Below are 12658 nucleotides of genomic sequence, written 5' to 3' on the forward strand. Positions count from 1 at the left end.
CTCATAAAATGCATGGTGTGGAAAATTATTGCACCTTCTATGTTAAACCGCACTGGCATAATAACGCAATCTGCCATTGCACCACCATGCATAGATTTAATCCATACATCTAACCTGAAGATTGTAAATCTATATGTTTACAGTGAAATCAATTTATCTCAGATCCATTATCAATTTATTTTAATGTAATCTCAGCTTTGTGCTTAAACAGATGCATTTCGTCACGTTTTCTTCTGATAAAATACAGTTGGATTTAGTCACATTTTCTACAATACCATTTTCAAGGTGCACAGGTTTTATTTCCCTGTTAATTATATTTGCTAAACCTGGGAGGAACCATGCAAAATAATTTTCAAAAAAAAAGAAAACTGAATAGAAAGAGAAACAAAACAAATTCCTATATATAAGTAATGATGTAGAACTGAGAATTTGATACAAATGGAAAATTCAGGAGGAAATGTTTTTAAAAATTCCAACGAATAAAGTATATTTTAACAGCTTTTCTACTGTAATCCGATTGTTAACATACTGAAACAATTTTTGTGTTACCCAAAGATTAATCGTGTTCATTAGTATTTTTTCTGACAGATATTCAGGATGTAACATTTACTTCTCGGTTGGAAACTTTGTAACAGGCTGCCAGCTATGGCAAATAGTGAGCTTGGGGAAGGCAATAAAGATGTTTTACCTACAGCTATGATACTGCACAGAACATCTGGTTTAGTGAGTAAAGGAAACGCCACTAAATGGGCAGAAAGAAGAAAATCTTTGTGCTAAGAACAGTCTACGTTTTGTGAGCGCCTGTCAAAGGAGAAATCTGGCAAAATGTGTCATAACTGTAAGGTCACGTACTGAGCCAGACTCAAGCAATCAGTTTTTGTTAGACATCTGGTCCTGTTCCACCCGCCATCAACAAGGGGGAAGAGGAATGAAAAAAAAATGAAGCAGCAACTTTAACATTCCAGAATGTACACATCAGGGCTCTGATAGCAAGAAAAATAAACAGAAAGAAGGAAACCCTGTCTAGACTGAGCTGCTGCTGGGGCTGAGGCAGACACTGGGTTGGTATTTACTGAGAGGGGCTGCCAGGCAGCACTGCCAGGTAAACAGTAAAGTAGAAGAAATGAATAGGAAAACGTCACTGACCGTAGATGAGGACCACAGACTCTTCAATTGCGTGTTGGTAACTAAACTGGGAGTCCAACAGAGCTCGGCTGACAAAAGAACCATAGCAAGTTGACTGGTACCAGCCGACGTGGAGGTGGTCAATATTAACATGACGCAAGCTTCTCATCATTTCCATTTGGTACTGAACTGAAAAACAAACCAGAAAGAAACCATCATTTTCCATTTTTTTTCAAAAACAATTCAAGCAATGTAATCTGCTGATATATTTTATGATGTAGAGGACTCATTGCTCAATAAACTTCACTACTGAAATAAAAAAAATTAAACACTGTTCTCAACCATCAACTTTTAACACATTATAGAAGCAAGTACAACCGCATATATCTGATATTAAAAATGCTGGTTTTAATGCCAGCGTTTCATAATTATCCCCCAGTTTGGCCCATGGGTTATTGATTCTTTTGTAGATACATGCAATGCTGGCTGAATTACTTTGATGTGGAGGATCAGGAAAAAAGAATCCAACAAACTGAATCCACGAGCTACCATTCAGAATTTTACAGTTCCCACTTAAATACTTTTAGGGATTTATTTAAGCTTGTTCTATACTGTAACAGTGGTTTCCGTTGTATGATGTTACCCTTCACCGTAAAGTCCTCAAAGGCTTAAAGTTTTAACTGTCAAATCCCTAAGACTAGATAGAAAACACTAATGTTGTATAAAGCATAGTTAAATTGCTCCTGAAAATGATTGAAATTGTTGATCGAAGTTAAACATTTTCAACTCATGCTAAAATCTGAGATGAAGCACAAATAATTTAATCATCCCCACAGAAAATCTACTTTTAATCAGGGATTTTGTGGTTCACGCACATTATAATGCTGCATGTAAAAACTGTTGCAAGGCAAAATATGTGAAAAATATTTTAGCTATAGTCATAGATTACCAACCAAAACAATCAGCAACTATTGCAGATAGTGGGAAATAGGCAGCATGCAATAATATAATCCAGCTCCATACACTTTCGCCTGTGCAGAATTATAATAATAAATTTGAAAAGCCCCTAAATGTCCACAAATATCTAACAAATTTGGTATGATAGCCATTATTTGGGCTTGCAACCATCAAAAGAAAAATCAATTTTATCCCATTTCCTTAAAATATTGACAGAAAGTCTAAAATGCTCAATACCACACAATAAAATGGCCAGCCACATCCCAGATGTCAAAATTAAATGAGGCTAGTGACTCAAAATTGACCAAACTTGACTACTACTTTAACCTCAAAATAATCTTCTGTTACTTCTCCTAATTGGAAATGTGCCATGTGACTTATAACCATTCCAAATAACTAGAGGATTCAAGGTCCAATAGAGATGGGCAACAAATGCAGGCCTTGCCAGTATCATTCACATCCCACAAAATAAAAAAGAAATTACTATCCCACGAATCTGATAACAGCTACTATCATCAAGAAAATTACAGAACGCAAGATTTCAGTCAGCATTGTAATTCATCTTAGTTGACATGAATATGATAATACTAATCACTTTTCATTGCTGAAGCACTGTTTAATTGAAATAAAAATGCAGGAGGGTCACTGTGTTCATGAAAACACTAACTTCAAAATGGCTGCAAATTTTATCTCAATTATATTTTCAACAGTATTAATAGCATGCAACATCTTGCCTACACAAATGAAGATTACCTGCACTTGACATATATTGATATATGTCTTTTGAATTCAGCTGGGTAAAATTTAAGTGCTTTTTAAAATTGGTCAGTTGCCAAATGTTTTCTTGATACATGATTTGATTTTTATAGACTTTGTTTTTTTTTTAAACATTTCTTGCAAGCAAGACTGTTCGATAAAATGTACAGTTATGTTTAGCCTAAATGTAGCTGTATGGGTAAAATACAAGTACAGTATTCTAAATCCAGCAACCACCGGACCGAGACTCTGCTGGGTTTCGGATGTTGCTGGATTTTGGGTCAGATGGAGTAAAATATTGCTTGGAGCACAGGACAGAGCAGCATTCGAAGCGGCAAAGCTGATAACTGGTCAGGAGCCACATTATACCAGTGCAGCATCTAGCCAAGTTATCCAGCTAAGTTACTTTTTAAATTACTCAACTAAAATTGATGTATGGATTATAAAAGTGTCTTTTTTTTTGGCAACTCCAGTTTGTGAACAGCCAGATTTGAGACACTGTACTTGGCATCTACCCGGCAACGTGGAAAATTGCCCAAGCATGTCGTGTACACAGAAAGCAGAACAAATCCAACTCAGCCAATTACCACCCCATCAGTCTACTTTCGATCATCAGCAGTGATGGAAGGTATTGTCAATAGTGCTATCAAGCAGTGCTAACTCAGCAGTAACTTGCTCACAGATGCTCAGTTTGGGTTCCACCTGGGCCACTCCGTTCTGGACCTCATTACAGCTTTGCCCAGACATGGACTAAAAAGCTGACCTCCAGAGGTGAGGTGAGAGTGATTGTCCTTGACACCAAGGCAGCATTTGACCAAATGTGGCATCATGGGGCCCTACCAAAGTCAATGGGAATTGGGGGAAAACACTCCACTAGTTGGAGTCATACCTAGCACAAAGGAAAATGGTTGTGGTTGTTGAAGTTCAATGATTTCAGTCCCGGGACATTGCTCCAGGAGTTCTTCAGGGTAGTGTCCTAGGCCCAACCAACTTCTTCTATCATAAGGTTGAAGGTGGGGATGTTTGCTGATGGTTGCACGTTGTTCAACACCATTCACAATTCCTCAAAATGCTGAAACAGTCCATAATCATATGCAGTAAGATCTGGACAACATTCAGGTTTGGGTTGATAAGTGGCAAGTAGCATTCACGCCACACAAGTGCCAGACAATGACCATTGCCAACAAGAGAAAATCTAACCATCTGCCCTTGAGATTCAACGGTATTGCCATCGCTGAAACCCCCCATAACAAAATCCTGGGGGTTACCATTGACCAGAAACTGAACTGGACCAACCATGTGGTTACAAGAGTCAGAGGCTAGGAATTCTGCAGCGAGTAACTCACCTCCTGATTCCCCAAAGCCTGTCCACCATCTAAAAGGCACAAATCAGCAGAGTGTGTATCATCTACAAGGTGCACTGCCACAACTCATCAGCCACTCCCACATCCCGGGAACAAATTTTTAAAAATACACATGATGGACCATTTTTTCCGACCTTAAAGAACATTTTTATTTATTATTCTCATTGACTTAAAAAGTTGAAAATCCAGATTGGGAGTGAAACATGACATGATGATGAATGCTGCTAAAAAATTAAAAAGCCAGAAGATTTTGGAACGTCAAGAATGATGGCCAGAGAGGACATTTCTGCTGCTCAACATATGGACTTTAATGGGGAATATTGCATTATGGAAGAAGTGACTCCAGTACAAAGGAGCTGTGGCTCAAATTCTACACCTCCCCATAGTTTTCATAGAATCATAGAATCCCTACATTAGAGATGGAGGCCATTTTGACCATTGAGTCTGTACTAACCACAATGCCACCCAGGCCCTATTCCCATAACCCTCATTTACCCTGCTAATCTTCCTGACAGTAGGGTCAATTTAGCATGGCCAATCAACCTAACCCGCACATCTTTGGAGATTGTGGGAGGAAACCGGAGCACCTGGAGGAAACCCGGCAGACACGGGGAGAACGTGCAAACTCGACACAAAGAGTGACCTGAAGCCAGTCCAAAGATTCACTCCAAAGATTTAGAGGCTTTTCACCAACAATGGTTATTAGGAACACAAGAGAAGAAAATCTTTTCAATTTGACCACATTTTGAAGCTTAGTCTCATTTTTTTAAGTATGTCATCTACATTTAACAATTCATGATCCATCAAGATAGAAACTTAGTTACATGATCTTTTACAGTAATTACACATGGAAAAATCGGGTCCAGCTAATATCAAAGAAAATAACTTCTCCTGTGCACAAAAAATCTCCTGAAAACTTGTTTTGACATTTAAGATAAATTTGCAGTGCTTTCACCTCTTCAGAATTAGAGTACTTTTGTGGCAACATCAGATCTGCACCACTAAAAGTAGCTGTCATCTCTGCACGTTTAAATCACCTCCCAGGTTGGATCCTGCTTTTGCCATTTGTGATCACTCAAGCAAAATCAAATCCTTGCAGCAATATAATCAATGATTGACAGCTTTACAAGTTGAATAGTCTTTGAACCTTTGAGAAATGCATCAACATTTCTACATCAAAATGGGGGCGGGGGGTCACAGAGATTTTTAAGTCCTATTAAAAACATGCTGTCCACTCTGTAATCATGCTTTGTAACAATTAACATTCGAAACAATTTTTACTAGAATGCAAAATTCACAGATGAGAAAGCGGAGTGTAAAATATTTTGCGATCTGTGAGAGATTCTAGCTACTCCCTACAGGGGGAAAGTTAATCACAGGGTTGTCAGTATTGTTTTTTTTAGGAGGACAATACCAATATAACTACAAAATATAGAATTACTAGATGCCAATAACCTAATAATGTTGCCAATGATATAATGCTGATCCCTGAGCGGCTCTCAAATTTTTGAGAACAATTTCTATCTGTTCCCAAAGATACAATTGTATGGTGCTAATCAAACTACAACTCAAAAGTTTTACACTTGTTCAGTTTCCACTTGTTTAAAGAAAACTTCATAACTGATTCAACTTGTAGCTGGCTCTCTATTTTTAATCTACCACTGCAGAGCCAAATCATCTCCCACAACCCTTACACCACTATTCCCACCACCCCATCCCCCAACCCTTTATTCTGTAACTTGTCAGCACACAGGAACAGCAAAGAACTGGAATCCTCAAGCTGAAGGTTAGACAGAACAGCTTGGTACATAGCAACAGTAGTGAAGAGTGGGAAAAGCAGTCAGGAACAGAGTAAAGGAAATTGATGAGAAAAGCCAGGAGAAAGCTGCAGCAGCTTTTACTTCTATGGGTCAAGTTCCATTTTCCAGTTCTTCCCCCTGAACAGGCTCATATTGCAAGGAACAACTCTGTTTCCTAAACTCTGGCCAAGACTGCTGACAAAGCACCATTATAGCCACAACTCAGAAAAAGCAAAAGCTTGTTAGCAATATGATGGAATCATATAGCAAAGTGATAAGACGTGGCATCATATCTGCAAATCCCCACATGGTAAGTTACTAATTATGACATGCCAGGAGGGAGGTGCTAGCCACTTCCCACAGGGAGGAAAATCAATCATAGGGTTTTCATTAATCTCGTTTAGACTATTGATGCCAATATGCTTCAGGATAAACTAATAAAAAAAACACTGTTGAGCCAATACCCCGACGCAGCAATACACTTGTGCAATACTCTGAATTCATCATCTTGAATTACCATGATAACAACCAGGCTTGTGTTCACCCAGCACTTCATCCTTGTGTTAAAAGAACTCAAATTGTACACTATAGATTCATACCAGGTTTGGAAGGAGAAAGGGCGTTTCTCCTCAGATAATGTGGACAAATACAAAAATTTCACATGCTCATTAAGCTTTACTAAAATCTTAATGCCAGCATTGAAGTCAGTGAGTCACTTTGGCTTCATTCAACAAACTTCCAGCAGCTGGATAAAACGTAGATAAATGAGGAAGTAAAGCAACTGCAAAAATGTTTTTCAGCTTTATCTGCAATTCTGGATACTTTCTGGCAGTGAAGAGCTGGCATATTATAATTCACATGCCTGGAAGTTAGATTCAATGGAACTCGGCGAACAATATTATAATGATCTCCAAGAAAAAAAACTCAACGTTCTCTTTGTTCTTTGTTGTGCCAAGAGACAGTCATGCTTATTAAAATACTTTAAACAGTCTACAGCAGTTGGCAAATACTATTGTAATGCATTAACATTTCAATTGTTTCAGGGAACTGCAGCTTTACTATATTCCCAAAAACATAAAAATCAAATATCTTCATCGGGTCAGGAAAAGGATTAACTGTCTCTACTGCTCAACTAACTCAATTGTGAGAAGAGAACAGTTTCACAAAATTAGATAAGTATTCTTAATTTTCATTTAATTTTGAAAAGTTTAGAAGTAAGAATACATGGTCTAAAACTCAGATGTAGCTCGCAAGTTATTGGGAAGTGGTTTCAGCCGCAAGTTGAATGAAGTTACGATATCATGCTTGCAACCTGGCATTCTAATGTAGTTCAGCAAGATGCAAGACCATCTCCAGTAGACATTCTGTCCCAAGTGCAGTGTAATTGCACTGGGGCTCCTAGAAAACTTGCAAATTGACTTTTAAAATGTGTGAAATAATATAAGAGGAACACTTCTTACCTCTCCTTATATTAAAAAATAGCCACTCAAGAAGTGAGAGCTGTGAGCATCTTTCTTTAAAATGTATTAGTGTCACAAGTAGGCTTACATTAACATTGCAATGAGGTTACTGTGAAAATCCCCTAGTTCGCACACTCCGGCACCTGTTTGGGTACACTGAGGGAGAATTGAGCATGGCCATGCACCTAACCAGTGTGTCTTTCGGACTGTGGGAGGAAACCGGAGCACCTGGAGGAAACCCGTGCAGACACGGGGAGAATGTGCAGACTCCGCACAGACAGTGACCCAAGCCGGGAATCGACCTGGCACTGTGAGGCAGCAGTGCTAACCACTGTTGCCAGCCTAATTTGTACATACATGTGCTGAGCTCCTTTATCACTAAAATCAAAACAAAATCTGCTGGGAATGTTCAGACGGTCAGACAGCATCCATGGAGAGGGGAAAAAAAAACAGCTGGCAATTCAAATCACTGGCCTTTGGTCAGCACTAGCAAAGGTTAATGATGTAACATGACATAAGCAAATACAGAGGTTGGGGAAGGGGTTGGAAAGAAGAAAAGAACAAAAGGGCAGATCTATGATGGGGTGAAGGTAGGAGTGATTAAATGGCAAAAATGAATTAAGGCAAAAGGGGGTCATAAAGTAAAGAAAACAAAAGTCGAGAGGACCAGTACATTGCAACAGCAGAGCCATTAGTAGCAGCAGTACCTCTGCCCCCAGAAAGTGTGAGCAATGGTTCAAATAACTGTGCTAAAACCAGGAGAGAGATAATATCGGAGACATGCAACCTATATTTAAATGAGGGAACCACCTCACTGGTCCAGTATGGTCTTTTGCCCGCCACCACCACCTCTTCCCACACCCACCTAAAACTGTTCCAATCTGAAACAGGAAGATGTGAGGCAGGTTGGGTTTGAAATTTAACTTATTTTAAAATTTTAATTCTACAGGCCACTGAGTGACAATTGGGAAGGCAAGACTGCAATAATCTGCATTAATATAGTATTTTGAATTTACAGCATGTTCCAAGGCACTTTAAAGAATAGTGAAATAGGAATGAAAGGCCAAACTAAGGGGATTGCGTTTAGGAGGCATATTTGTTGACTACAATGACTTGCAATGATTTTTGAAGTTAGGAGTTGAAAGGATATAGGAAAGAAATTCCAGAGATCAGGGCTTAAGCAGCTAAAAGCTACTACCAATACCGAGTAAAGGAAAGAAAGAATGAAAAGGAGACCAAAAGCAGAAGGCCAAAAGATTGCAGGAAGTGAATCAAAGAGCACAGAAATTTGACAAAATACCATAGGAATATGCATAGATCGGGGAACAGAAAATGAAAGACCAGGAGTTGAAGCTAGAGGGGATCAGAGAAGCAGGAGTTGGGCATCATGAATGTAAAAATTGGAAAGGACAGTTGGGAGATGGTGCAGAAAATACATAATTAAAACGGATCGAGGCTCGGAATGGTTAGGAAGCAGAATACTCCAGATGTTGAAAATCACACTGAAATAAAACAGAAAACACTGGAAATACTCAGCAGGTTTGGCAGCATCTATAGAGAAAACCTGAGTTAAAGTTTCAGATCCTCTCATCATAACTGGGAAATGTTGGAGATGTAATAGGTTTGAGCAAGGAGTGGGTGAGGCAAGGACAAAAGGGAAGGTCTGTAGAGGATGGAAGGAAGGAGGGATTGAATGACAGAAATTTAGTCTCACTGGGGAAAAAAAGGAATGGGGATGGGGCAATAAAAACAGAAACAAAAGAATGCCTTGAGCAGGTGTACTACGGTTTGAAAGCAAAAATAAGAAAAAATGAAACATATGAAATATGAAATGAAACAAAATAAGGGGATAGAGCTTATGATCTAAAATTGTTTTATTCAATGTTGAACCCGGAAGGCTTTAAAGTGCCTAATCAAAGTATGTGGTGCTGTTCTTCCAGCTTACGATGAGCTTCGTTGGAACAGTACAACAGGACAAGGACAAAGATATCACTGTGAGAGCAAGCTGGAGGATGAAAATGACATGCCACAGGAAGCTTGGGGTCATGCTTGTGGACTGAATTGATGTGTTCCTCAAAATGGTCACACAATCTACATTTTGTCTCTTAATGTAGAGAACACATTGTAAGCAGCAGATTAAATTGAGATAAGTACACATCAATCACTGCTTTACTTGGAAGCAGTTATTTGGGACCTTGGATGGTAAGGTGAGAGGAGATAAACTTGCAGGTGCTACATCCCCTGTACTTGCATGAAAGGGTACCATGGGAAGAGCACAGAGTTTTGGGGATAAGGTGTGGACATGGTACCATGCAGGGATTGCTGAAAAGGGGAAGATGTGTTTGGTGGTCACATCACACTGAAGGGGATGGAAAATAACACACTGAATATGGAGACTGGTGAGGTAGAAGGTGGGAACAAAGGGAACCCTACTGTGATTCTGAGAGGGAGGAGGAGAAGGAGTGAGAGCATATGGGAAATGTGGCAATATCAAAGGTCCTGTCAATGATAATAGAGGGAAATTTTCTGTAGAGGAAAGAAGTCAATATCTCAGAAACACTGTCAAAGTCTACACCAGATAATAATTTCAGTATTCACCAAAACAAATACAACATAATACAATAAGCATAACAGGTGAAAATAGAATGCAAATTATTCTGTAATGTATCAAGAATTACAACATTGTTCATCTCAACAATAGACATAAAAATAATTACTTCTAAATTGTTTTAAGAGGGCGGCATTTGACACCAGAGATAGCATTTGTTTTTGTTAAAATCAAACTAATCTGTCAAGAGGACTAAATAATCAGTTCCATTGACATTCTGTTCAACACCACCATTTTCATCATTGGTTAAATAGATCCCAGTTAAGCGTTGTTGCCCAATTTTAGTTTGAAATCCTCTGAGAGACAGTGGCAGCCTCTGTATTATGTTTGTTACTCCCCCTACTCTAAGTGTAAACACATTATCTGCTCTCAGGCTAAATGATGGTAATTTTAGTGTTTCTACTTGTACATTTACAATTAACTTTCTCATCAGAATTTAAACCTCTAAAATAAATCAGAACATTAAAAAGAGGATGAGATTTTAATTTAATCGCCAGCCTCAAAACTCTGTATCTGTAAAGTAATAACTGTGATTCAGGTCACCTGTGCTTCTGAAAGAGAATATGAAATGGATGACTTCTGCTCCTCTCTCGTACAAATCAAAACACAAAGAAAACAAGAGAAGTACAACAATCATATATTTCTAATATTTTCAGAGTGTTTCTGACTTATTTCACATCGCGTCAAACACATTTGGAACCAAAGGTAACCACAGCGTTAACGAAGTTCGAAAAGTACCAAATTTGCATCATCATTGGAAGAAGGCAGTTATTAAAAGATAGATCAAGCTTTATCACCATGGAAACCAAGACAATTTGCAAAATCTCACACGAGTGTTTATCATCTTCACAGAAGACTGAAATACACATTTGAATAACGCATCAGCAGTGGTCCAATACCAGTTTTCACTTGGGAAAATAGTTTGATTGACTTGCAGCTGTAGCACTTATAAATTACTTCTTTCATGCTCAAAATAAATCCTATAAAACAACTTGTACAAAACACTGTTGCAACTGATTAAACATCTGCTTCATATCTTACAGCAACGTTTTTGAAGATAATACTGATGCAAGATTCAATGAAGGCGTAAACATTGCTTTTTTAGTGAAGCCATCAGCGATGGCTTGTTACCTCGCTCCATATTTTCCATACCATTTTCTCTATTGTTTTGTTTGTAAAACATTATGCACTGCCTGTACAATTAAGACATCTGTTTCCTTGATTTTTAAAAATAAGCAATATATTCATAATAATAAATCATGATTTTCAGAAGTTGATCTTTCAGTTCCCTCAATTATTTTGATAAATTCCATGTTCTAGTCTCATGTTATTACAAACTTCAGGTCACCTGTGATCTCCACATCATTACAAACTTTACCAGTAATGCTTATTTTGATCAATATTTATGCCATCTTGTGAAACTGAATTCATAGAATATGGAATAGCCTTTCTGGCATGTGCTGAGAAGCAATGGTAATAATAATTCTAAATTAGTGTTGCTTAAGCTTGCAATCTACATGGCTCTTGCTATCATTTTAAAATATTGTACATTTATAGAAAGATTCTACATCAAGACATCACTGTGACCCCTGCAGAATCCTCAACAAGTGTAGAATATCCTTCAATTACAATTATCTGAAATTAATGAAAAATTGTCAATTGTTCAGGAATTAAGCTACATTTACACAAACATCACCCCAATTTTGCTTGGTATGAATGAAAGCAGCTTTGGTTTTCTTGTTCAGCGTAAATTATAAAGAAAGGATCGAAGCAACAAGAAAACATAGTTAATGCTTATGCAAATCTATGGCCATGAACAAGCTGAGAATGAGTTGATCTGAAAATTGATTAAGCAATGAAATTGTCAGCCATTCCAGAAAATGCCAATGTTGCCATGACAATTACTTTGTTTCAATACTATAGCAAGGTTTCAGACCCAAGAATTCAGTTCGCTGTGAAACAAAATTTAAAGCAACAAAATTCAATGTATGGATCAAAATAATACAATATGCCAAAGTACACATTTCTCGAAATTATTTGTGTATTTCTTTTATTCCCTTAGTCTCCTGAAGCCATAGATCTATGTTCTACAGATGTCAGTTCTCCTTGTTCGCCTATGCCCCCCTGATCAATGGTTTTCTACCAGTGTGCCATGAGAACTGTGCAGCGACCTGCTGCAGAACTGCTAGGGGTCAGAGATTGTGTGGGGCACACTCCAAGCCCCGGTTTTAGAAAGGGCATGCAATGTTCGAGGCACCATTCCCTGAATCTCTGGGCTACTCTCCTCGCTCCTCCCCTGGTGAATGAATACTTTCCTTGCCAGCATTGGGAGCTGCGGCCGTGGATTTCTCTTAGCCCAGCTTCTGACGCACATGCCCATATATGGAGCTCCACTGCCTGCCATTTACTATCACTGTGGAAACTCCTCTCTCTTTTGCCAATGCTGGGGCTCGGAAATTTAAGTCCCTGCTTCACTTTCAAGTAGTCCAGCACTGGTATTTTACTGTCCGTAAATTCGAAACAAGTTTGATAAAATTCTCCATGAATTTCTCATAGGAATGTTTGGCAAATGACATATGGCTGAACCAG

At 38.4% G+C, this 12658-nt stretch overlaps 1 protein-coding gene across 1 annotated transcript in view; it reads right to left on the reverse strand.

Moving 5' to 3' along the window:
- eif3hb (eukaryotic translation initiation factor 3, subunit H, b) overlaps window positions 1-12658 on the reverse strand; it is a 147867-nt gene that overhangs the window by 56538 nt on the left and 78671 nt on the right. Inside the window, exon 3 of the mRNA XM_078216473.1 lies at window positions 1147-1314. Coding sequence (XP_078072599.1) covers window positions 1147-1314 — 168 coding nt within the window. The remainder of the gene's footprint in view (window positions 1-1146; window positions 1315-12658) is intronic.

This window comes from Mustelus asterias, chromosome 7 (assembly GCF_964213995.1).
Source record: "Mustelus asterias chromosome 7, sMusAst1.hap1.1, whole genome shotgun sequence".
Classification (NCBI taxonomy): domain Eukaryota; kingdom Metazoa; phylum Chordata; class Chondrichthyes; order Carcharhiniformes; family Triakidae; genus Mustelus; species Mustelus asterias.